At 38.1% G+C, this 27,024-nt stretch overlaps 1 protein-coding gene and 1 pseudogene across 7 annotated transcripts in view; one reads left to right on the plus strand and one right to left on the minus strand.

The window, feature by feature from the left end:
* Positions 1-27,024, plus strand: part of ADGRA3 (adhesion G protein-coupled receptor A3) — a 131,813-nt gene that overhangs the window by 79,287 nt on the left and 25,502 nt on the right. For 4 of the 6 annotated variants that reach the window (XR_014243683.1, XM_082389209.1, XM_082389212.1 and 1 more), the window contains 4 exons: positions 9,259-9,420; positions 11,779-11,982; positions 20,895-21,108; positions 21,320-21,528. Coding sequence is in view for 5 of the 6 variants with exons in the window: in XM_082389209.1 (XP_082245335.1) it covers positions 9,259-9,420; positions 11,779-11,982; positions 20,895-21,108; positions 21,320-21,528 (789 nt within the window). In the remaining variant the exon portion in view is untranslated. The remainder of the gene's footprint in view (positions 1-9,258; positions 9,421-11,778; positions 11,983-20,894; positions 21,109-21,319; positions 21,529-27,024) is intronic. The other 2 variants (XM_082389210.1, XM_082389211.1) reach the window with 2 other exon arrangements.
* The window catches only part of LOC309627349 (large ribosomal subunit protein eL33 pseudogene), a 103,347-nt pseudogene that overhangs the window by 21,528 nt on the left and 54,795 nt on the right, over positions 1-27,024 (minus strand). The gene's annotated exons all lie outside the window — the stretch shown is intronic.

Here is a 27,024-nt window from a genome sequence, read left to right on the forward strand (position 1 = left end):
TCAACGGACCACTTGACGATGAGATAGCATTTCTGTGTTGCTATCTGAACTTCAGGCCACAGTTTCCTAATGAACTGTTCTCTTGCTTGATTGTGTCTTTGGGCCACAGCCTGCTTCGCGTGGTAAATTTTTCTGTCACTGGGAGGAGCCGTGTGAATTCTGCCTCTGTGGTAATACTGCTCTCCCTTGTTGATTATAATCACAGGTTAGCTGCCCACATGATTAGAAGTCATTCATGGAAGGTGGTCACTAGAGTGGAATGGCATTTGGAATGGCATTTGGAATGTGGACCTTGAGAAAGATTTTGCCATCATGTAATAGATGTTTATTCCCATGCTGCCCTGTTTTGGTGTGAGGGACTTCTGCACACCTCCCAACTCGGGAAGAGCAATGTGGTGCCCCGAGGTGTACATTCCACCATGTTTGCTGCTGTGTGGAAAAAATGGTCTGCTGCTTTGGTATGTTCTTAGGGGGACACATCTTGTTGAGGACTGGAAGTGGACCTGGTTCGTGAGTTATTAACCATGGGCCCTTTGTTTTTAAAATGGGGGATGATACTTGCCCTGTGTAATGCGCAAAGTTTGTGTGCGCGAGTGAGAAATATAGGTGAAACTATTTTGCAGAGTCATTGCAAAGCTAGGATATACTTTTTATAGGGTTGGGAAATTTAACATTATTATGATCTCAGAGACTACGAAAGAGGTCCTTAAAAAAAAAAATCACGAGACTGCTTTAGTTACTGATCTACAAACTTAGTTTGAAGGAGATTGCTGTCACTTTCACTGGCTAACATAGGAGGTAAAATTTTAATCATCTTTGGAAACAAATGATGGCAACTTATTAAGTATAAATAGAAGAAACAGGAAAATTATTCAGGATTGAACAATTGAGGTATAAATGTAATATTACCTATGATGCAGTGACAGACATCTGATTCTTTGGAAACTTGGACTGCAGGCCATCGCTTTCACTGTTTATTACTACATTAAGAGGCAATCATGAGGCTTAAGGGCTTCATTTTAAGTTAATTACCACTGCATGAAATTATGCTGAGGTATCGTTAAATGCATATAGCATAATTGGACAAACAATTAAATTGATTTTTCTGTTATGTCCAAAAAGTTATTCTGCTGTGGATTTTGTTATAACTAAAATAACCTGTGATTGAATCTAGCCAACACAGGGTGGTACTCTGTTGTCTTAGGTGGGTGCTGGAAGCTATCAAACTGCCAGATCTAAATGATTTGTTTACTGGGTTCTTTTAAAAAGCTGAAGGTTGTCTGTCAGGCAGTGTCTGTTCCATATTTACGATAGTGATTCCTCTTACGAAAACAAATGTATATCCATTTCAGAAGATGAGACAGTCTATGAAGATTAGAGTTGGTTACATGGTATAGTCACCTTACTGTGCTCTCATTTTAAATATGTGAGTGAGGCATGCACCTTAATGCTAATTTACTACATTTTTATGTACAGATTTTTTTAAACGTAAAGTTCGTTCATTTATTCATTTTAAGACATAATCACTTCTGTATTGACGGTTATGTTTCTTTTTCATTTTCGGTATTTTTAATGTTTTATTCCTTCATCTTACTTGTCAGACTTTTCTGTATTGTTAAGATTTTCAAAGACCCAGCTTCTGGCCCTTTGATCCATCCACCACATGGTTTCTCAAATGTGTGTGTGTGTGTCATGATCACCTGGAAGGTTTGTTAAACACAGACTGGTGGGCCCCATGCCCTGAGGTTCTGATTCAGTAGGTCTGTGAGGGAGTCTGAGAATTGGCATTTCTACAAATCCCAGGTGATACTGGGCAACAAGTCTCTGGCACAGGCTTTGAGAACCACTGTAGAATCTTCATTTTCTATCCTTATCTTGCTTTTTTTTAAAAAAAGTTCTCTTTGGGTTTAACTTTTTAAAAACTTTCCAGAAACTTTTTTTTTTTTTTTTTAACATCTTTATTGGAGTGTAACTGCTTTACAATGGTGTGTTAGTTTCTGCTGTATAACAAAGTGAATCAGTTATACATGCCAGAAGCATAGGAGAAGGAATGTTATTATTAATACTTTTTAAAAATACCTTTCACAAAGCTTCAACAATTTTCAGTATTTACCAATCTTGTTTCATCTCTCCTATCCGGATACTCATCTCCTTTGTCTTCTATCCCTCCCACCTTCTCTCTCTCTCTGTCTCACTCTCTGTATCTTTCTGTCTTTTTCATTGCTGGAACATTTAATAGCAAATTTTAGATGTCACATTTCATCCATAATTTTTTTTTTACTTATAAGGAATTTTAAAATAGAACCATGATACTGTTATTATATCACCCAAATGAATTCTAAGTCCTTAATATCATAAAATACCTAGTCCATGTTCAATTTTCCTTGATTATGGTTTGTTAAAAGAGAATGTGGACCTCGTGTCTGGGAATTCATTCATGCAATTTTGTAGTTGGTTATGGGGATTTTCCAGACCATTATGTCACCAGTAAAGAACAGCTGGTTTCTCTGTTCCTATATAAGACACATCCTTCTTTTTTTCTGGTTATATATACATTGGCGAGGACCTCCAGAACCGTGCTGATTCATGTTGGTGATGAGTGGTCCGAATGAGAATGCTCTAATGTGTCATTATTAAGTGTGATATTTATGTGCTGCTGCTAAGTGCCGAGGGGCAATATCGGGGTAAGGGGGTCGCTTTGAAATTAGTTCTCGGCTTGAGGTTTTACAGACCACAGAAAAAAGGTGAACTCTGCTCTCAGTCCTGTGTGAAGGTTGATTTGTGTTGACAAAGTGTCAGGGAAGAGATCTTTTCACCTCCCACCTCATGCCAGGGTCAAGACAGGGAAGTTTCAAGTTTCCTTGCCATTCCCTTCCTTTCTTGAGGCTAATTTAATTCCGGTTTGCGCTGACCCTGGAGGTGTCTCCTTTGGGTTATCAGCTTTACGCAGTGGTCTTCTCTTGTTAGGCCCGTGTTGGTGGGGCCTAGGCCCTGCATGGAAGTCAAAACGTAGTCGGTGATCAGCTGAGTTCACCCTCAGAGCTCCTTGGATTCCTGTTGTTTTGCTGTTAGTCTCTGGTGGAGCCTTTATTTTCTCACTGATCAGTGGTGCGTTTAAAAGGTAACTTTTTTCCTTTAGCATTTTTCACTTTTATGAGAATTGTCCAGAGTACTTAGACCTTCACACTTCCAGAAAACGAGATGCACGTAATGTTTCTGTAGTCAGAAAAAACCAGAATCTGCTTCCATTGGGAGAACTGGAGGAATCTTAGAAGTTCAGCTTTTCCATTTGTTGTGAACGTACGGCTGAGGGTGTTGCCCATTACACTCTGCCTTCCTTGAATAGTGTTCTTCATGTGTTCTAAGAATTTTTTTTTTTTTCATGTTCACCAGTAATATTTTGATGGTTCTCCTTTTTTTTTTTTTAACATTTTTATTGGAGTATAATTGCTTTACAATGGTGTGTTAGTTTCTGCTTTATAACAAAGTGAATCAGTTATACATATACATATGTTCCCATATCTCTTCCCTCTTGCATCTCCCTCCCTCCCACTCTCCCTATCCCACCCCTCTAGGTGGTCACAGAGCACCGAGCTGATCTCCCTGTGCTATGCGGCTGCTTCCCACTTGCTAGCTATTTTACGTTTGGTAGTGTATATATGTCCACGCTACTCTCTCACTTTGTCACAGCTTACCCTTCCCCCCTCCCCATGTCCTCAAGTCCATTCTCTGGTAGGTCTGTGTCTTTATTCCCGTCTTACTAAGAATTTTTTTTTTATAAAAGCAAGTTTGTCTACCTGGAGGAAATGTTCTTCTTTCCGTTAATTGTAAAATTGTCTTTATTGCCTTGACTAGAAACATAGTAAGCATCAATTTTTCCCCAGTCCCAGCAGCTCTGCCATTGACATGTAATTTTTTATTTTTTTATTGAAGTATAGTTGATTTACAGTGTTGCATTAATTTGTGATTCAGTTATACACACACACACACACACACACACACACACACAGAGAGAGAGAGAGAGACATTCTTTTTTTATGTTCTTTTCCATTATGGTTTATCACAGAATGCTGAATATAGTTCCCTGTGCTATACAGTAGGACCTGTTGTCCATCCTTTCTATATGTAGTAGTTTGCATCTGCCAACCCCAAAGTCCCAGTCCATCCCTCCCTCTCCCTTGGCAACCATAAATCTGTTCTCTATGTCTGTGAGTCTGTTTCTGCTTCATATACAGTTCATTTGTGTCATATTTTAGTTTCCACATATAAATGATATGATATGGTATTTGCATTGACGTGTGTTTTTGACTTAACTGTGTCTCTCTTAAGTCTGTATTTCTCACTCTTAATTCTTTTTAAATTAAAAGATAAATCATCTTTTTAATTGTGTTAGGCTGCCTCAAATCCTTTCTGTCAAGAAATGGAGAATAAATGCAACATTTATTCCATGTGACATTATTTTCAATCTTTTTCCCCCCTCTTCCCTTCCCACCCATTTCCCCATCATCATCCTCTTTACTTCTGTACCACAGTGACATCAGATCTTTCACCTTTGCCATAGTCCTGATGATCATCACAATTAGACCTCTCATTGAATATTGACTACTTAACTAAACAAGCTGAGAAGCATTCAGTGGGGTCCCCAGGCCCCTAGGATGCTGAAGCCAGTTAACAGTGACATAAATACACTCTTAAAACTTGACTTTCACAACAGAGCAATTCCTTCATTAAAAATAATCAGGGCAACATAACATACCTTGAGATAGGTATGATCTCGATATAATAGTTTGTAATTAGGAGAAAACCATGAAGACTACTTGAACTTAAATAATGATATCAACTGCTCTTGTTATTATTTAGTCAGGTTTGGACTACATGTCAGTTCTGCATTTCCCATCTCCATCTTGGCTGTCCCCAAACAACTGCCCAGCGTACTGCCTTGCTATCATCACATGTGTCTGTAATTCTTGCTTCTCTGGTTCTTAGAATTGCTGAGGGTACCCCCTGCTGATTCGTGCTTGAAAACATAAATGTGGGGAGGGGCGTAGATCTCTTGACTTTTCTCAAACTGCATGAATTACTTAATGAAGATATTTGCCTTCTGTTTTTTTGTTTGTTTTTTTTTCCTTAATTTACTATGAAATAAGACATTCTGGGCACTTCTCATAGGGTTCTTGGTCTCATTTTACAGATGAGCAAACTGAGTCTTGGAGAGGCTAAATAATTTGCTATGGGCATTTAACATGTACAGGACAGTTGAAATCTTAACCCAGGAGTACTTAACTCCAAGGCACATAAATATTCTAACTGCAGTGTTATTTTCTGCTTCTATTACATTAAAATTAAATATCATCAAGTTTAGTCTATGTATTATCTTGTGTGTTTCATGAACTAACATCAGAAATTCATGAAATTTACAGATGATTTTTGAACTAATTTCGCCCAGGGTTCTGAACATGAATATAGAAAAGAACATGAAATATTCTGTCTCTTACAGCAGATGACATTTAACGATTTCATTGTTATTAATGTAGCATTTTCATTTCTCTATCCTTTTATCTTGGATAAAGTGTGTTCAGACTGTTTTCATTTGATCCTCGCCGTTTAGTGTGACAGGTGGAAGAGCAGGTGCGTGATTCCTTCTGACCCTTTTGTGGCCGGCGTGGCCTTCAGGGAATGCGGGCAAAGAGCAGTACAGTGCTTCCTAACGCTGGTTGCACTTATTAAACTATATCTGTGTGTCAGATTTCAGGAATACTTTTTAAATCCAGTGTAATTTTTCATGCACTGTTATCCTTTCTGTGTCCCTTTTTTGCCACTGTGAAGGATTCAGAACTACTTGCGTAACCAAGCTACAGAAGCATGTAGCATTTCGTGATTACCTGCCCTAGGGAATATATTGGCAACAAATCCCTCTGCTTAGTTCTTAGCCATTTGTAATGAAATAATGAGAAAAATAGCTTGTTCTCAGCTAAGGCAACCACTCTTACTAGCTCTGTACCTTCTTAAAGATATTTCTCTTCTTTACAATTATTAACACATGTTAAATTCCTTTACCGGCATTATCTAGTGACCCATAGCTGTAGTTCTTTGATCAAAAAATAGTTTTTCAGAAGAGATGATGTATCAGTCAGATCTCATGTTGGATTTTCATGAAACCCATACATGTAAAGCTTTTAAAGAAATTAGGAAACTAGTTGTACTTGTGCTCATTTTTTAAACACTACAGAAATATTTGAGTAGTGCCTCAGAGGAGAATTGGGGTATTTTTCTGTATTTTATCTTCTAAGTTTTTGCAGCCAGTGGTCATTTCTTTTCTTATAGCTATAGAGCAGGGGTCCCCAACCCCCGGGCCGCCTACCGGTACCGGTCTGAGACCTGTTAGGAACCGGGCCGCACAGCAGGAGGTGAGCGAAACTTCATCTGCCGCTCCCCATCCCTCCCCATCCCTCCCCATCGCTCCCCATCCCTCCCCATCGCTCCCCATCCCTCCCCATCCCTCCCCATCGCTCCCCATCCCTCCCCATCGCTCCCCATCCCTCCCCATCGCTCCCCATCCCTCCCCATCGCTCCCCATCGCTCCCCATCCCTCCCCATCGCTCCCCATCGCTCCCCATCCCTCCCCATCCCTCCCCACCGGTCCCCATCCCTCCCCATCGCTCCCCATCGCTCGCATGACCGCCTGAACCATCCCCTCCCCCAACCCTTGTCCGTGGAACAATTGTCTTCCACGAAACCGGTCCCTGGTGCCAAAAAGGTTGGGGACCGCTGCAGTAAGGTATATCTTACCGCATCATCTCTTTTTTTATTTATTTTCACATACAAATTTGAAATAAGAAAAGGTAAGAATAAGAGATAAAAACGTAACCAAATTAGTCCAGCTACTCTGAATTCCCATTAAGAGGTGGCAGTTATTATTTCAGTTGCTGCATAGATGGCTGATTGACATATCCAGGAGTCACACTACCTGTCTTCATAACTCCAGAAATAAGGGCTTCTGTTAAAATGAAATTTACCCTCATACCTGTTGTTTTTAGGAATATGTTCCAGGGTGTTGATGTTTTCAAAAATTGTGTCAAATGAACAGACTCAGGATTCTACAGAGTTTGATCTTGTTAATGTCTTGGGTTTGGGTGAAATGCCTCTTGAGAATATATGAGTCTATTGGAATAGGGTTTTTGAGTTATATTCCATTACTATCTATCATATACTACTCTGCTTATTTCCTTTATTGCAGGTATCACAACCTAGTCACTTTTTAAAAATGTATTTACTTGCGTGTTCTATATTTTCTTTACTGGGTATAAACTCCAGAACAGATCTTTTATGTTTCTTTAACTGCTGAATCTCCATTGCTTGGGACAGTGTCTAGCTCACCTTGGTCCTCAATAAATATTTAGTCAGGGAGTGAATGGATATTGTACAGCTATTGGCTTTTATACGAAGAGTTACACTAATGAATAAGGGTATGGATATAAATAGGATGTTGTGCTATCCCTGCCCCCAAGATGTTTACATTGGAATTAAAATAAGGACAGAATTGTGACACACGATGGTAAGGTCAGTATGAAGTCAGTTAACTATATTTTAATTGGATGAGGCGGTGGGGCTTTTCAGAGGAGGAAGTGGCAGTTTTGCTGGATGCATCGTTCCTCTTTATATGTATGAACATATAGACTTTAAAAATGTACCCCTCTTAACACTTCTTCTAGAGCCTGTCATCCTCAAAGAGACTTACTTTGGGATTGAAATGAAAATGAAAAACAATAAAAATAACAAGAAGAGCTATGTTTTGAGTGCCTGCCATGTGCCAGGCATGGTTTCAGGAGTCTTACAGTTATTAGTGGAACTTAATCTTTACAACATGCAGAAAAGACAGGATGGTTATTATCCTTATTTCACAAATAAAGGAAGGTATGGGAGGTGCCTGCCCTGCTCGCGGTCAGGATCTGCGGTTCTGTTCTTTCCCCTGTTCTTACAGCAGTTGCTTCACTCCAAGCCTCCGGGGATGGGATCTGGTGGATTTCCACAGGCTTGTCTTGTTCCTGAAGTGAACCATGGGTGGAAAGGACTGAACTTTTTCCAAACCCCTCTCAGCTGTCATAATTACACACTCTGGGAAGAGTATTGGAGGCAGAACAGGGTTGAAAAGCTCAGCTGGGATCTTCTGGGATGATCAAAAGATCTGCTGAAACGGCCTTGGCTTTCTGGCTTGGCTTTGGGGCTTTTGATGCTTCTTTCTTGGTTAGAGGACCTGCCAGTTTGTAAATCCTCCAGTGCTACCTCTGGAATGCTTGTGTTCTTTCTGCCATGGCTCTCCCTCTTGTGAACATTTTGCTCAGTAGCAAACCCCCTCGACAACAGGCTGCCTCCTTAGCCTGGACTGTTTGTTTAGTGCACTTCTCTGATATGGGACACACAAGTCACCATCAACAACGGCCAATTGACATTCCACTGGCATTTCCCGACAGATGTTTACATCTGTAAGTTATGAACTGAGCTAATGAAAAGAACTCAGTAAGTGAAACGAAACAAGTGGTGGAAAAGTGGACACTTCTTAGGATCCATTTATTTCGTGGCACTGGGTCTTAAACCATCCCTTGAGTTGGGAGGAAAGCAAGAAGCAGCTCATTCGAGGTAGAGGGAACCACATGTGTATAGACACGTGCGATGGCCCAGCGCGTATGGGGAACTTGCAGTAGCTGGACATACCTAGAGTTTTGAACATGACAGGATACTAAAGAGGGAGCCAGTGTAAGTTTCTTTCTTTTTTTTTAATTAAAAAAATTTTTTTTAAGTTGGAGTATAGTCGATTGACAATGTGTGGCAAATATTTCTTAATAATAATGTTAAGTAACACGCAAAAAGAAGATAAGTATTTTTCCAGACAGAGTCGAGATCTTTTTATTCTGAGAATCACATCACGTCTTTTCCCTCCCCTTGATTAATTTAATCATCGTTCTCCCCCTCGCCCCCATCCTTCATCAGTTTGAGTACTGCATGTCGGTCTTTTCCCCAATGATTCGATGGTTACTTACGTGCACTGTTTTGAGCTAAATATTACCAAATGGTTATAACTGACTGTGCTCTTCCTATCTGGAGATGTTTTAATGAGAAGCAAGTCAAATGCCTGTGTTGGGTTTTCACGCGAAAATTTAGACTGAAGGCCCATCTTGGTGTCTCATTAGGATTTTGATGATGTAAAGCCGCCTGTGTTGGCTTTAAAGAGCTTCCTTTTCTCTCCTGCACGCCTGCTAGCTCGGTGACGTGATGGTTGACATTGCAAGTAACATCATGTTGGCTGACGAGCGTGTCCTGGGGCTGGCGCAGAGGGAAGCTAAAGCCTGCAGTAGGATCGTTCAGTGTCTACAGCGCGTTGCCACGTACCGGCTAGCAAACGGAGCTCATGTTTATTCAACAGTAAGTGCAACGTTAGCCTAGGATTCTAAGGAAAAGGTTCATTTAAAGCAGCTCTAACTCAAAAGAGATAAGTCTGTTCCCCATTGTGGGGTGAGTATTTTGTTATTGCTGATTATTACAGAATTTCCTGTTCTCAGACATTTTAAGAGAGAGTTTTGCCTCTGAATGGTCTGTGTTCTTGGTAACTGGAAAGTGCTATCTTAATTTGTAGTTTGAACGGTTAGCACTATCTCATCCTCTGAAACTTGCTACAACACAAATAACAGCACTGTAGAATTGCCCTCCTGTCACATACCCACTGTCCATCCTAGCTGGTATTCTCTTCCCGTCCCTGAAGGATGTTTTGAGACAGTGCTTGATTTCTTGCCCAGGTTTCAATTTCAAAAGGGAACAAGGATTCCCCCCCAACCCTTCTGAACCTATGGGCATTTTTCAGTCAGTTTCACTCTTGGGATAATGAGTTATTTATATGTAATAATCACTCCATTAAATAGTATTGTTTTATTTGTCCTAAATTTCTTGGTGTACTGCTTCCCTTTTTTGTTCTAAAATGTGGTAAATATGACAAACGTAGTAAATATAATAAATAATGCTTTATTCTTTTAGCAGTCATATTCTGATCTGGCCCATGATTTTCATTTTCTAACTATTTGAATGGGTCCATCGAATGTTCTGTACCTCCTCCTATGATTTTACACAATTCAAGATTGCTGTCTTTCCATTGATCAGTGGAACCTTTTCGATGAGACTGTGTTTTATTGGTCCTTTTGCTCAGTTACGTTTAGGATTACTTTCCTGAATAATAAACAGAATGGAGGCTTAGCATGACTCCAGTCTTGACAACATAGTTCAGGGAAGTTGCCCGCTCAGGCATATGATCTTACTTGACATGAGCTTGCCAGTTTTAGGGCCACACTTGGTCCTCCAGGTCATTTAGATCCATTTTCAATCCTGTGCTTCAGCCTTGCTTATTGCTCAGCACAGAGAACTTCCTTCGTTCTTCCGAGAACCCAAGGATATAATAGAGGGCAGTGTAGTGGGTATTTGCACACCATTTCAAAGTATAAAAAAGTTTCTGAGAAACTGTATATCTACTTATGATATGGCTCCAAGGCCACCTCAAAATGGCAGTTTTCTTTCTTTCAACTGAGGTTTCACATGTTTATCATGATTATATATGTCTTTGATTGACAAAAAAATTTCGGATATAATTTGCTAAATATAATTGAATTTAGTACGTTTTTTCGCAATATGTCATCTGTGGGACAAAAGCTAATGCAAAGATTCCTTAGTCTTAAAAATTTAGGAAGCCACCAGTTATTTTCTATTGTGCAAATGGTACTTGGAAAATTCTGCCTTCTTATATTTAAAAATTTTAATCTTCCCAATAGATTTTAGATGCCTCGCACGAAAGTCCTATGTTTAAAAAAATTTTTTAAAGAGGACTTCGTCCACATATGGTACTTAGAATGATGCCTTGCCTCTATAGTAGGCATAGAATGAATCATCCTTGAAGGAAGGAGATGTCATCTTGTCCCTGAAATCTACGGCAAATGCTGTCATCTTGCTGGATGTGAAAGAGACCCGTCAGCCTGTCACTTTTCATGCCCTCTCTGTCGTGGTTCTCACAGAGGGAGTGGTGGCAGCAGTCCTCCGGACATGGGCTTGGTGGCTCTTTGTATCGGCAGGCCGTACATTTTGGTGGACCCTCGAGTTCAGTCTCACTCTTGCATTCCTTAAAATTGTTGGGTCACGTGCCATCTTTTTCAGGTGATTTTCTGGCCTAATTTGCTTTTAAAATCCGTTCATTTCTGTCTGGCCTAGCACCTCCCTTCCTTTTCTGAAGAAACAGCTTTGGAGCGAGTCTGTATAAAGATTTTATTGGTGAAACTTAATGCTAAGAGTTGTTGTTCCCGTGAAAGAAAAAAGTGAAGATGGCATGAAGTGTTGAATGAAGCAACTTTTAAGTGTATTATGATCATTAAGGGGGTCCACTGATTTTTCTAGCTTGGTTTTTTTTTTTTTTTTTTTTTTTTAGTAAGACACTTCCATTTTCAGCTTATAGTTTCCTGCAGCGTACTCTTCAAATTATTGTAAATTGACTTCTCATTTATATCTGGTCTTCCATACCTTGGGACTTGCTCTTTTCCTCTTCATGGGTATCTTTCTATTTTAGGACATCCTTTTGTTTCCAGTGTCTTTTTTCATTCTGTCAGTTATCTACAGTGTCTTTGTTTAGTAAGAATGTGAGCTTTCTCTTCTAGCTTATGTATAGTGTTTTGTGTTTGAAACTCTTTGAAAGTGCTTTTTTCCCATATTATAAATCTTTTATAACTCTTGTTTGATTGACTTTTGAAGTATTCACCCAATATTGCTCTGGAAGCTTATGTCATCAAGGCTGCTGGCTTCACTGGGATGACATGTACCGTGTTCCAGAAAGTGGCAGCTACTGACCGGACAGGCTTTTCTGACTATGGGAGGCGGGATCCGGATGGAAACCTGGATAAACAGCTGAGCTTTAAGTGCAACGTTTCAAATACGTTTTCAAGTCTGGCTCTGAAGGTACGTTATATTCTGTAATCATTTAAGGCTTTACAGTTAGATTAGAATACAGTCGACTCTCTGTATATGTAGGTTCTGCATCTGCGGATTCAACCAACTGCAGATTGAAAATATTCAGTCAAAAAAAAAAAAAAATCCCAGAAAGTTCCAAACAGCAAAACTTAAATTTGCTGCATGCTGTCAACTATTTACGTAGGATTTACATTGTATTTTCAGTTATTTGCATAGCATCTGCATTAGGTATTATAAGTAATCTAGAGATGATTTAAAGTAAGTATACTGGAAGGTATGCCTGGTTATATGCAGCTGTTATGCCATGTTAACGTGAGAGACTTGGGCGTCCATAGGTTTTGGTATCCGAGGGGATCCTGGAGTCAGTCCTCTGTGGATATGGAGAATGACCGTACTCAGCATGTTTTGCTTTGCAAAGATAACCGTACTAAAAGTTATTTGGAGGGAGGGGATATTGGTATTGCCTTTGCTGTTGTTTTGAAAGAAATTTAGACCAAGAAGGGACACATCATGATTTTCATGGGCCTAGACATTTTTACCCTCTGGACCCCGTTCTCCACACAAATATGTCAAAATTATATTTTACGACTGCAGTGGTAAAAAGATGAATATATTAATATTACATATTAAGAAATTTTCTTTGACTTTAAAGTTCATTTTTATGCTTCTGATTTTAAAGAAAAACGTTTTCGTAGACCTCCTAAAAGTATTGTGAGCCCTTGACTCTGTGCCTCCTGGGCCTAATGGGAAAATCCAGGCATTTAATCAGGCAAGCTGTAGATCAAGATTTTTGGCACAGAAGTGCAAGCATGTGATGTGTGTTCACAAATTGTGTGTTTTATTGCAGGACGCAAAATTAAAAGCATTTTTATTGATTTTTAAAATTTGGGGTTCAGGCGTGTTTCATTAAACTGCATTGAAGCAAACGGTGAAAGTACAATTTCAACACCCTAATGGAATCACAATTTTTTGTTGAGCTTTATGCAGCCATGTGTAACTATGTTTTTGGTAGTTTATAATTATACAGTGCTTTCTTTGTTTCTTGTTTGTTCCTGAATTATATCACAAACAGTTTTCCAGTCATTTTAATGCCTGCATAATAATCAATGAAATAGGTGTTAGGTGTCCTGGTACCCTGTGGAGCCTCAAATATTGAATGAATGAATGAATGAATGAATGAAGAATTAATATATTTTGTCATACTTTACCCTGGTGACCTCCATAAGGAGAGCCAGTTTGCCTAATTTAATAATAGTCCAACTTCCCCCACTGCCCAAGACAATCTCAACTATGTCAGAATGTCTAATGATAATATATTTACTTGACACCATATATTCAGAGGAAACTTGGCAAGATTTCTTACTCTTGTCTGTATGAGAGTATTTGACGCACCTAGCGATGCTACTCCTTAATGCCTGCTCCTTTCCTTAGAGTGTTTTTTTATTGGTAAAAACGTACCACAAAAGGCATCAAAACAGCATCACACACAAGCCCATGAGAGGTGTATGTCCTTTAGGAATACTTAAAATTGATGAACCCTTCTATCTTAGATGATCGTCTAAGAGAAATTAAAAATGATGAAACCCAACATTTCATCAACTTTACAACCTATCCCTTTGGGTAAGGAGAGTTTCTACCTGCTGAAGTAGAAAGCTTTAAATGAATACTCTCAAATTTGTTAATTTCACACTGTTCTATCATTTTTTTTTAATAAATTTATTTATTTATTTTTGGCTGTGTTGGGTCTTCGTTTCTGTGCGAGGGCTTTCTCTAGTTGCGGCGAGTGGGGGCCACTCTTCATCACGGTGCGCGGGCCTCTCACTATCGCGGCCTCTCTTGTTGCGGAGCACAGGCTCCAGACGCGCAGGCTCAGTAGTTGTGGCGCACGGGCCTAGTCGCTCCGCGGCACGTGGGATCTTCCCAGACCAGGGCTCGAACCCATGTCCCCTGCACTGGCAGGCAGACTTTCAGCCACTGCACCACCAGGGAAGACCTGTTCTATAATTTTAAGATCATCTTGGTGGCCAGAAACCAGGGACACATCACACTATTATTCATGCTTTATAGATGGACATGCTTAAACCTAATGAAAAAGGAACATATCCTTCATGACACAAAATTAGTTAAAAATTTTAATGTTGAGAGTACCAAATGCCTTAGCATTTTAACAGGAAACTTTTACATTGTAGACTTTATACTATGGCAATTCGTACTCTTTTTGCCTGTTTTTTTTTTTTAATGCCTTGAATATACTAACTAGACATCTTGAACATCTCATAATTGATTGCATTACCCTTGGATGGGAGAATGTGCTAGGGTAAGAAGTTAAACCCATAAAAAGACAGACCTTAGCAGTAGGAGCCTAGCTTGAGTTGCTTTCTACATATTTCTTGAATCTCTATTGTCCTGTCTTTATTACCTTCACAGCCCAGATTGGACTTCCGTTCTGCATTGCCCACGCTATCGTGAGAGCTCCTATTTAGTCTCTGTGCCTCCAGGCTTTTCTTAAAAATTCATCCTTTTCATACAGATTGGTCTGCCTAGGGCAGTCTTCAGCCAACACGTACCAACCCAACCATACCAGTTAGTAAAATATTGAAGTACTTCCTTACCCTTTAGCGAATAGCTGCTGCCCCAGTCCCCTGAGTCTCCTCAGCTGGCGTCCTGGTCCTTCTTCCAGGAACACGACCCAGTCTGTCCACCCTTTAGCAACTGAAGGGCTGGTACCTACAGAGCAGAGGTCCTGTACGAGGCTTCCCCTCTGAGGAAGCTGCTCAGATTGTTAATATTGTGAACATTATCCCTGCATCTACCCAACATGGAAATGGACCTTGCAGATCCCACGATAAATGGTGTCCCTTGGAGGCTTGGTGTCCCTCTGGAGGCTGACTGTCAGTTAACTTCATCGTTTGGCATTTATCTGCCCTTGTCTAGTAACAGAAAACTTCCCTTGTTGTCTCTTCCAACTGCTGGCCATTCTTAGGCCAGGCTCATGCTCATTCTTCTACTAGAACCCCTGCTCCTCCTCTCCCCTCCCCAGCTCCTTGGTTTTATGATAACACACAGCAGAAATGTCACCTTCGAGAATCTTACCTAATACCGTTTGGTCTGTCCTCGCTTCTTCCATCCTCATCTTCATTTCTCTTCCTCGCTTTGCCCATAACACCCTGCTCATCTCTGTCATTGCGTGTTACACACAGGAGCCAAATGGGTTTCTTACAGCTCCTGTGTTGGACTGAGGGTTACTCGAGGTCAGAGCTAGTGCTTGATTCATTGATGAAATCCAGTGCCTGGCCTCAGTCATTCAGCCAGTTGGAGACTGAATTACCTGTCATCTGACCCTTACAGCACCTAATCTAATTTTTTTCTTAACCAAATGCTTCCTTCCACTGTTGCTACCATCATTCAGATTTGTTAGCATCCAAAAATATTACCTATTTTCGATTAACTGCTAAGAGCTTTTAGTAGCTGTTGGTGTTTTGAATTCAGCTGTTAATGTAGCCAGAAACAATTGGCTCTTTAAAATTTTCTTGACTGGAATTTAGAAATCAGGTTTTCTTTATGCATCCCATATTTCTCTCATCCCATCTAGGGCTTTAGCCCAACTGAAGTCCTTTTCATTTCCAAGCCAGTCATATACATCGTCACACTTCCTGCCTTCATATGTGCCCTTTTTCATGCCCTCAGTGTCCCCCCTGCTTGGGGAGATCCCTGCTCCTGTCTTCTAAGACTCCATTCGGTTGGCAGCTTCCTTCTCTTCCTCAGACAGAATTCATCATTGCCTGTTAGGCCTATAGTGCTTTGTTCGTTGTCCAGAATAATTAGAAGCTGGTATGCTGGTGAGTTGAGTTATAGTGAGATGCCAGAGGACATGGTTACCTAAATATGTTCATGTTCGGCTCCCCCACTTAAAAGCTGTGCAAGCTTGGGCAAGTATCTTAACCTCTCTGAATGTCAGTTCCTTTCTGTTACATAGGGATCATGAAGTGGTACTAAACTCAAAGTGTTATTGAGAGGGTTTAATGAGGCAAATATGTAGACATTTACAACAGTGCCTGGCACAGGGTTAGCACTTAATAAATGTTAGCTCTTATTGTTTTATTATTGTTGTTGTCTTTTCCTTGCTAGATTTTTAATACTTGAGGGCAAGGACCATGGCTTATTTCATTGTATATCTCTAGATTCTGCACAGTGCCATGCATAGAGGAATGAAACATCCAATAAATGTTGTTGAACAAAAATTAACAGCCAAACTTAATTCGCAAAGAAAGTCAGTTAAAAAAAATTCTAAAGGCAAACATAATCCCTGTTCATCTTCAGCGGTGAGATAATCAAAAGGTGGAATGCAGTTAATAACTAATTATACACAAGAAAATAATTAGGATGTATCATAACATCTATCTGTTTAAAATCTAGTGAGTAGATAGTCAAGGAGACATGAACAAATTACTGTTTTTAATCAGCTGGCTCTTTGACCCATTCTAATTTTATTGTTAGAATTCTAGAGACTTAAACAAAATTAGGATTTCAGAAAATTTTGATTTATTAATTATGTAATGTCAGAAGTCCAGATTGTTTCGTAAGGAATGCTGTTAAAATCTAGTGAAAATATTTGAGTTAACATCCGTTATGATACTTATCATTTGCTTCTTAGTGTCATTCTAAATAAGGAAATATGCATGAATTCAGCAAATAAATTCATGATTAGAGCTCTATGATAACATTAGTTCATGTGTGTATAGTTTGTCAATTTTTTAGTATTGAAGTTAAAACTAAAGCTGAGTTGTAGAAGTCAAAACAATATGAGGTTTTAGATGATTGTTGGTAAGTCAATTACTTTAAGGCATTTTCCTCTCTCCCCAGCCTCCAGATAACGACCTGCCACACTGTGGCAGTACAGGCAGACTTCGGAGATATTGCGGGTTCGGTTCCAGATAACTGTAGTAAAGCAAATATTGTAATAAAGCGAGTCACACAAGTTTGTGGTTTCCCAGTGCATATAAAAGTTATGTTTATACTATACTGTAGTCTATTAAGTGTGCAGTCGCATTATGCCTAAAATACAATGTACAAACCTTAAATTAAAAAATACTTTATTGCTAAAAAATGCTAACTGTCTGACAACACAGGGTTGCCACAAATCTTCAGTTTGTTAAAAAAAAATAAAACAAAAAACCCCCAAAAAACCACCTCCTGCCCCCCCAAAATGCAGTTATCTGTGAAGTGCAATAAAACGAGGTATGCCTGAAATAGTAATAAAAATACCACCCACAGTTCCGTAGCCTTTTGTGCTTGCCATGGTCATGATCCCCTTTGGTCCTCATAATCATTTGTGAGGAAGATCATTAGCTGCACGTGACAGATGCAACTCACAAGGTTGACAAAATTGTGCAGTGTTAAGCAGCTACTACATGGTGAAGCTGGGATCCAAATTCTGGTTTCTTCTTTCAGATCCCATGTTCCTCTCCCCATGGGTGGCATATGGCCTTCAATAATAGATGTTAGACACCAAAAACATGTCTTTCCGAAAGTTGTTGTTTTTTTTTAATTCAAATAGAGTCGATGTACAATATTGTGTTAATTTTTGCTGTACAGCAAAATGATTCAGTTATACCTGTATATACATTCTTTTTTATATTCTTTTCCATTATGGTTTATTACAGGTTACTGAATGTAGTTCCTTGTGCTTTACAGTAGGACCTTGTTGTTTATCTATTCTATATATAATGGTTTGCATCTGCTAACCCCAAACTCCCAGTCCATCCCTCCCCACTCCCCCTCCTCCTTGGCAACCACAAGTATGTTCTCTATGTCTGTGTGTCTGTTTCTGTTTCATAGATAAGTTCATTTGTGCCATATTTTAGATTCCACATATAAGTGATATCATATGGTATTTGTCTTTCTCTTTCTGACTTCCTTCACTTAGTGTGATAATCTCTAGTTCCATCCATATTGCTGCAAATGGCATTATTTCATTCTTTTTTATGACTGAGTAGTATTCCATTGTATGTATGTACCACATCTTTATTCATTCATCTGTCGAAGGGCATTTAGGTTGTTTCCATATCTTGGCTATTGTGAATAGTGCTGCTATGAATATGAACATAGGGGTGCAGGTTGTCTTTTTGAATTATAGTTTTGTCAGATATATGCCCAGGAGTGGGATTTCTGGATTATATGGCAGCTCTATGTTTAGTTTTTTAAGGAACCTCCATACTGTTTTCCATAGTGGCTGCACCAACTTACATTCCCACCAACAGTGTAGGAGGGTTCCCCAGAGGTTTTTAGGAGAGATTTTTCTGATTTATTAGCTGTAATTCATATGTTTTATATCTATTTCCTTTGCTGTAATCCATATATTTAAAAACGAATATATGGTTAAATGAAATTATTACCTTTGTGTTCTTGTTTTCAGGCTAACTGGCAAAAAGTATAGTCACAGTAAATGTAACAAACGTGTTCCTTAGTGATTTTTTTCATTAGATTTACAAACTTTCTGGAATAAATGATCAGTACTTCTTTTAAGGAGATTAAATATGCAAGTGTTACTTTTTTACTATAAAAATTAAATATTATTGATATAGGTGAAGTTTGCTTTTCCAGCACCCCGGGCCACCCCAGGGGACCTATAATTATTATTTAGTAATATTCTTTATTGGACTTTGAAAGATGTTTTAGAAGTCGTAAGTGTCTAAAACAGCCTTGAATTTGTAGCTCTCATCTCTCAGGGATCTGTCCGTACACCTGAGGTTTTTCATTTGTTGTTGTTGGGATGGTTTTACAAGTTTAAATTTGTGTAGAAAAAAAGCTTATGCTTCTAGAAATTATAGTTGTCATTTCCTTTTTCAGCTCTTTTAGAAAGTAAAGTATGACTTCTTTTTTTAAATTAATTTGATTTATTATAAAACTTTCCCAGAGAGCTACGCTTTGTTTTCAAGTTATTTTGTGTTCACAACAGAATCATTTTATGAATTTTAAAGTACTTAAGCTTAATAAATGTCTGGTATGTAACAGTTCCTCAGGATTTTGACCTTCTAATTAAATCAATCTACTGATGTTTTCCCTTTTTCTCATGCATCCTTATATACTTAGGAGAAATTTATATACTTGATAGAAATATACTATATTAGTGAATGAATTTATAATAAACTTTGTCTTCCTATCAAGTTATATTTGTGAGAATAGTAGAAACCTTTTTATATGTTTTCTTAGGTGAAATATTTCTACTGAATATTTTCTTGGCATCCTCAATTTAAAAGTAATGATCAACTGTCAATATTCAAACTTCTGAAATACTTTTTTCCAACAGATATTTATGGTTATTTGCTGTGTTACAACATTGTTCTAAGCACGGCAGTTAAAAACTAATTCTGAAGTCAATCATTTGCTTCAGAAGAACCTTTTAAAAAAATGGCACACAGACTTTCATTAATTTCATAAACAATGGGCTATTTTATCCAATACTAGTGCCAGGAGCTATTGTTAACGTAGGCTATCCAAAAATAAATGAGATTATCTGCATTCAAAAATTCTCTTACTCTAGTTAAGAGGAGCAGACAGTGAGATACACAGTGCTACTTTTAAGTATTACTTATCATGGAGCTGTGTGCAGAGTCTAGAAGAGGGAGCACCTACCTGTAAAAGCAGTATCTGGAGGAGTCGTGTAATTAATCATCCCCCCCCACCAAAAGCCGTATTGATAGAACTTTGCAGCGCCCTTCTCTTGGCTGCCAGCCTTTCTCATCCCGATCCTCTATCCTTTGCATTACCAGCAGAATTAACTTACTGAAAATCAAATCTGACCAGTTTGAGCTTACCAAATAAAAGAATCATGGAGCACTTCAGCCAGAGATGCTGGCACGTGCACAGCGGCATTTAAAAAGAAGGAGATTTCAAAAAGTGATAAACTCAGTGTGGCCCAGTCTTGTGGTGTAGGGAGTGTTAGGGGATGAATTTGGGACAAGGAAATTAGCCAAATTATATGGCAGACTTAGGATTTTTTGGCCATAGTTTCTAAACATTTGGGAACCAAGGTGTTATTTGAACTGAAATAACAACAGATTTGTTGAAGAGGAAATTCTGTTGGCATCGTGCATGTTGGATTGGAGAGAGAAGTGAGTGCCAAGAGAGCGGCTTTGTGATGTCTTTAAAATAAGGACGTTTTTAGATCATTATTTGCCTCCCTGGTGTACAGATTTATTTTTTATGAAATGCTGAATAATTTATAATTTTAAAATCCCTAATAAAGAAATCTGAAGAACACTCAGTGCCCAGCCAGAATTTTCACTTGTTCCTCTTTGTTACTGTGTTTTCCTAAATGTGATGTGTTTCTTAGTCTCAGTCTTCTGCTAAAATAAGTTTGCTGAATCTAAACTTCTATTATGTTTGTGTATAATTTCTTTCTTCTGTCGTTTGACAGTTGGAATCCATCATAAATCACCTTGTAGTTTCATAAGCCCAAATTAATTATACTCACACTTGTGATATGCTCCCTTTGTGCTCATTTACCATATTTTGTCGTTGTAAAATTCACATAAAGAGTGATCACTGGGATCCCTGTTCTGTTTAATGCTTTCTACTTCAGCAATGTACATTATCGGGAAAATTCACTTTATAGTTTGAAATAATCCCTTGTTCACTACTTTAGCGCTTTGAAATATAGTTTGCTTTTCTCTTCATTTTCTACTTCTTTTGTTCTATGCTATTATATGATGTTTAGACATTTCACTTAACGGATAAATTGTTCTAACTATTAAATTTCACATACCTACATTTAAAAACTATATTCAGCATATAACTAGACAACATTCATAACTATCTAAAATATTCCTGGTTTTTACCTACTAATATGGCAACTCTTCTTTGTTTCTGTTTTTGTTTTTTTTTTAATATATTTTCAGAATACTATTGTAGAGGCTTCTATTCAGCTTCCTCCTTCCCTTTTCTCACCAAAGCAAAAAAGAGAAGTCAGACCAAGTGATGACTCTCTCTATAAGCTTCAACTCATCGCATTCCGCAATGGAAAGCTTTTTCCAGCCACCGGGAATTCGACAAATTTGGCCGATGATGGAAAACGGCGTACAGTGGTTACCCCAGTGATTCTCACCAAAATAGGTTCGTCTGTGGCATATGTCATCCTATAGTCACTGGACAATACGACTTTATCATGCCCTGTTCCTAAAGATGCTTATTTTTGTTCCTTCTCATTTTAATGAGTCACTAGTGAAGAAAAGGTATTTGCAGAGTTCCCATTCGTGGATAAGTTGACATTTAATTGTTTATGAAGTTTGTTTCAAGAAATATTTTTATTTCCCATTTCCTCCAGATGGTGTGAACATTGACACCCACCACATCCCTGTTAATGTGACCCTGCGTCGAATTGCGCACGGAGCGGATCCTGTGGCCGCCCAATGGGATTTCGATTTGCTGAACGGACAAGGAGGCTGGACGTCAGATGGGTGCCGTATACTCTGCTCAGATGAAAATATCACTGCCATTCAGTGCTACTCCCTTAGTAACTATGCGGTTTTAATGGTACGGCAGTTGTTAACGTTATGCGTCAACACTAAGTATTCTCATTTTTCCCTACGCGTAGTTAAGCTCAAATGAAGATTGTTTTTTTAGAACTTTTGACATAAATTGCTCTCTTTAAGTAAGAGGTGACTTTTGGTATAATTCTGAGTTTAAAGGGAAATTGAGTTACTACGAAGTGAAATGTATGGGATTGAATTTGGCATAGGAATTTTCAGTAAACTTTTTAAGCAAATCCATTCAACTAGACCTTGACCTTAAAATTTGGAAACATCTTGGGTGTATGCAGTCCAACTCTCAACCCAGAAAGCGTGACTCATTTGCCCAAAGATGCACAAAGAACAGTGAGAGATTTTCCTTCTTTGCCATCTAGTGCCTTATCCCACTACACATCATAATCTTTAGACTCCTTTTGAATTTAGAGTAATGGTGATAATTTCAGTTTAGTTGCTGCAAGTGACAGTATTGACCCAAATATCTTCAATTTTAATGCTAATCAAGTGAATGTCTTGTGTTATTTACCATTTTTCATGTCTACTAATCTTTGGTAGAATAACCAGTTATTAATGTATAGGAACAGATCTTTTTATTAATGAGTCATTTAAGTGAATCTGATTCCTGAGTTGATAATTATGAAATTAGCCATGCTAGTTTTTATTTCATATTGTGGTTATTATAAGATACTAACATCCTGGAGTATGTATACATGCATTCAAAGCATAGTGGAAGGAATTACTGATGACTGTGAAGGACATTTCCCAGCAATGGCTTGAGGCTAGCCTGGGAGGGAGGACGCCTGCATTCTGATTTCTGCCTCCAGCTCATGTAGACAGTGTTTTATCAAAGCACCAAATAATCTTGAAACGTGATATATTTTACTTTAAGTGAAGTATTATTTTCTTAAAAAGACAAAAGAGCGCCTACCACTGGAAATGGTCTTGAAGCAAGCTTGAATTAGAGTAGATTTTCCTCAATTCTGTGTTTTGGTTTTCTCCTTGGTCCTCAACTTAAGATACATTACCTAGTGTCCCAAACAGGCAGAGGAGTAAGTAGATTATCTGGCAGGGCAGAAGGATTAATGTGTGTGTTATTCAGCCCAGCTGACAGTGGGTAGGGTCTACACTAGCAAAGACTCAGCTGTGTTTATATCAATCATTTGTCCTTTTGGGCTTAAAGTTAGTGTTGATAGTTTAGGACTCACTTCACAAGTAGATGTTTGATTCTGTAAGTCTGAGTGTGGTTTCTGTAAGTTCACATTCTATTGTTTTGTAGTCACCTTTCAAAGAAAGCTTGAAGCAGTAATTAAAATATGAAGCATTTTCTCTTTCAGTTTGAAAGTGTTTTCTCATTCAGGTATTGATTATAAAATAACATGAAACTGAGAAGTACTGAAGGAGAAGTAACAGAGATGCAGCATCATCTGAAGTTTTTATAGTCGTTAACTAGAAAAAGTTGGGCAAGAGACACGAAACGCAGACACACACAAAAGGCATTTTATAAGCTTCATTGTTAAAGACATGACACTGTACCGTGTGAAACTTTCATTTTTATTTAATTTAATACCAGTTTAAAACATCTATTTTTGAACTTCCTAGCTGTTCTTTTCAACAATTTAAATTAGTATAATCCTTTTCTTGAAGGAATAAGCTATTCTTTTATCTTTCATACTTTTAATCTTTTAAAAAAATGTGATACACAATTCTTTAAAGCTAAGAAATAGCACCAAGATCTTTTTCTATTTTCGAAGAATATCCTTTTGCTTTTCTTAAATATAGCTATGCCACCTAGAGGCAGCAAGGTGAAATGTATCTGAAATTGTTGACAAAACTGTAATAAAGTTAGTATATGGGATTTTTGGAGTTGCTAATGAAACATGAAGGCAAAGTTAATGAAGTCATACCTACTCTTAAATAAGTCATGCCTAAGATAGAAGAAATAGCTTTAAAAAATTAGAAGTCAACATCTTTTTTTCCTTGCCTGACACTATTTTGAACAATAGGTAAAATCCTATTTTTCTTGAAAACTGCCTTAATATTGGGTTTTATATAGCAAGTCTAAATTCCTGTTTTGGCAGCTAGCCCATAAAACTTTTCCTGCTCTGGCTTTAAATAATTTTGTATTTAAAATATGATACAAAAGAATGTATTTGTTTGTAAATCTCGAATAGATACCATAGTTTGGTTCAGTAGACATCCTGCGATAGCCATTTATATCCCAAGTTCTCAAAGAAAAAAGTTAAGCAGAAACTGGGTTTGTTTGAATGATATGATCGGAAATACACAATTGAGCAAGAAACTTTCAAGGAGCTGGGGTCAGTAGGGAACAAAAAAACTGAATGAGTAGGGCCAAACTATTTATGATAGTACTTACTACTTAATTGGTAATAGTAGTGAAGATAAAATAATCACTATACCTTGATTCCCCTTTTGTTATTGTATTCACCTAGAAATACATGAAACCAGAGAGCATTCATTTGTTTTGCATTCGTTTGCTACTATTATTACCCCCAGTTTACAGGTGGAGAAACCAAGGCATACAGAGGCTAAGGACCATGACCAAGTTTTCAAAGATAGTTAGTGTTGGAATTGGAATTTAGGCTCCAGAAATGTCTTCTTAATCCCACTACTAAATGTCCTTTCTGAAAGTTTCCGTATCAGTGTTAAAGAGCTTTCTCATTCTTTTTCACCTCTGAATATTATTTTATGATCTCACCATAATTTATTTGCATATTCCTCAGTTTTGTTTGTTTCCAATAATTTCCATGTACAAAATTATTTTGCACATTAGAAAATCTGCAGGATAAATTATCTGAAGTAGAATTGGTAATCAAAGGGGGACCAACACTTTTTCCTTTTTTCATTAAATTGAGCTAATTGAGCAATGTGCACAGATCCTAACTATATAGCTTGATGATATTTTTATCTGTGAACACATATTTAGCTGCCATCAAGATAAAGACTTTTACTTGAGCACTCAGAAGCTCTGGTATGTTTCTTTCTAGTTAATTTCCACTGTCATCTCAAGAGATAACCCTTCTGATGTCTATCACTGTAGATAAGTTTTTCCAGTTCCATATAAGTGGAATTGTATAGCATGCACTCTTTGTGTCTGGTTTCTTTCTCATCATTACATCTGTGAGATTCATCTTTGTTTTTTCATGTGGCAGCAGGTTATTCTTTTTTTTTTTTTTGCTGCATAGTAGTCCATTGTGCAAAGATATCAAAATTTGTGCATTCTACTGTTGGTGGGTATTTTGGTTGTTGCAGGGATCTGGTATCAAGAAAAAGCTGCTGTAAATATTCATGCACATGTTTTTTGATGGACATGTGCATTCAGGAGTGGAATTGCTAGGTTGTAGGCACCCATATGCTTTGGTAGGTAATGCCATGCAATTGACCAAAGTGGTTTTATTGGTTTACAGTCTCACCAGTAATGAGTTTTAATTGCTCCACATCCTTGTCAATGCTTGATATTGTCAATCTTTAGTTTTCGTCTTCTAGTGGTTGTGTTGTGATTGATCATTGTGGTTTTAATTTGCCTTTCTTTGGTGACTAATGATGTTGAGTACCTCTTCATTTTCATATTGGCAGTTTGGGTATGCCCTTTTGTGAAGTTATTGCTCAAGTCTTGCCAGTTTTAATTTGGTTGTCTGTTGTTTTCTTATTGGTTTATAGGAATTCTTCATGAGTTCTGAATAGGAGCTCTTTGTTGGATTTATGTGTTGCAAATGTCTTCTCCCAGTTCATGCCTGTTTTAACCAATTCAACTGCCAGAACAGAATATCACAGAGTAGATGGTTTACAAACAGCAGAAATTTTTTTTTCTCACAGCTTTGGAGGCTTAATTAAGTCCAAGATCAAGAAGCTAGCAGATTCGGTGTCTAATGAGGGCTGGCTTCCTGATCATCATAGATGCTGTCTTCTGTCTGTGTCCTCTCATGGTGGAAGGGGCAGGGGAACTCTCTGGTATCTCTTTTATAAAAGGACACTAATCCTGTTCATAAGGGCTCCATCCTCATGACCTAATCGCCTCTCAAAGGCAGCATCTCCAAATAACATCACACTGTATGTTAGATTTCAACGTACGAATTTTGTGAGGGGGACACATTCAGTCTATACACATGCCTTATTCCTTTTTCTTTTAATGTTGTCTTTTTATGAGCAGAGTTTCTAATTTTTCTAAATTTTCTTAGTAGTACTTTTTTATGTCCTATTTAAGAAATCTTTGCTTACCCCAAAATCATGAAGATATTTTCCTTTGTTTGCCTTAAGAAGCTTTAAATGTGGTTTACCTTTCACATTTAGGTCTGTGATTTGATTGGAATTGACTTTTGTGTATGGTGTGTGGTAGGAGGATTAAAATCTTTAAATTATGCTTTGTTTCTTGGGGGGAAAATTAAAAGCAACATAGACGTCATAGTCTCGGGGGTTTTTTTGTTTTTTGTGGGTTTTTTTACATTTTTGATTTCAGATCTATTTTAAAATTTTATTTTATTGTCAAACTCTTAAAAATACTTACACTCTGACAAACAGAGGGTACCCTGAGATGTTTTTCTTTGGACTTCCTTCCATTATTCAGATCCTGGTGAGTTTAAACAATTACTGATATATAATTATTCTTATTATTGATATGATGATAATGAATTTAAAACTGCCAGTAATTTTATATTTAGTAATTCTCAGGCTAAAAGTAAACCCTTGTAAATTTCTGTCAAGTAAACAAAGAATTTCAAAAACTCTTCTTCCATTTACTCGGTTCCTTAATAATAACTTTTTTTGCAGTTTTTAACATACTTTCAGGTATTCTAATGTTCTCTGAATTGATGCAGTTTATTTTGGTGGAAAACTTTACTTTCCGTTTTCTGGCCTATTTTCTTAAACTTTGCACCATATAGAAGAGAGTGACTAGAATCACCATTTAGTGATGGACTGTTGAGTGAGCACCAGAGGCACAGACTTTTCCTATCTTATCTATCACTATATTGCAAACTGAATGACACTTCTACTTTTTTTCTCATGGGTGTCTCCTAGTGGCCATTTATGGACCATGTATTTGGTAATTTTTTTAATACAAGTGATTTCATTTACAGAAAGAGAAAGAGGGCTTCCCTGGTGGCGCAGTGGTTGAGAATCTGCCTGCCAATGCAGGGGACACGGGTTCGAGCCCTGGTCTGGGAAGATCCCACATGCCGCAGAGCAGCTGGGCCCGTGAGCCACAATTACTGAGCCTGCGCATCTGGAGCCTGTGCTCCGCAACAAGAGAGGCCGCGATAGTGAGCGGCCTGCGCGCTGCGATGAAGAGTGGCCCCCACTTGCCACAACTAGAGAAAGCCCTCGCACAGAAACGAAGACCCAACACAGCCATAAAAAATAAATAAATAAATAAATAAATAAATAAATAAATAAATAAATAAATAAAATTTCAGGGAAAAAAAAAACCAAAAGGTTGCCAGTAATCTTTAAAAAGAAAAAAGAGAGTGAAAGCAAGAATCATAGGTAG

The sequence above is a fragment of the Balaenoptera borealis genome, assembly GCF_965194805.1.
Source record: "Balaenoptera borealis genome assembly, chromosome: 4".
In the NCBI taxonomy this organism is placed as follows: Eukaryota; Metazoa; Chordata; class Mammalia; order Artiodactyla; family Balaenopteridae; genus Balaenoptera; species Balaenoptera borealis.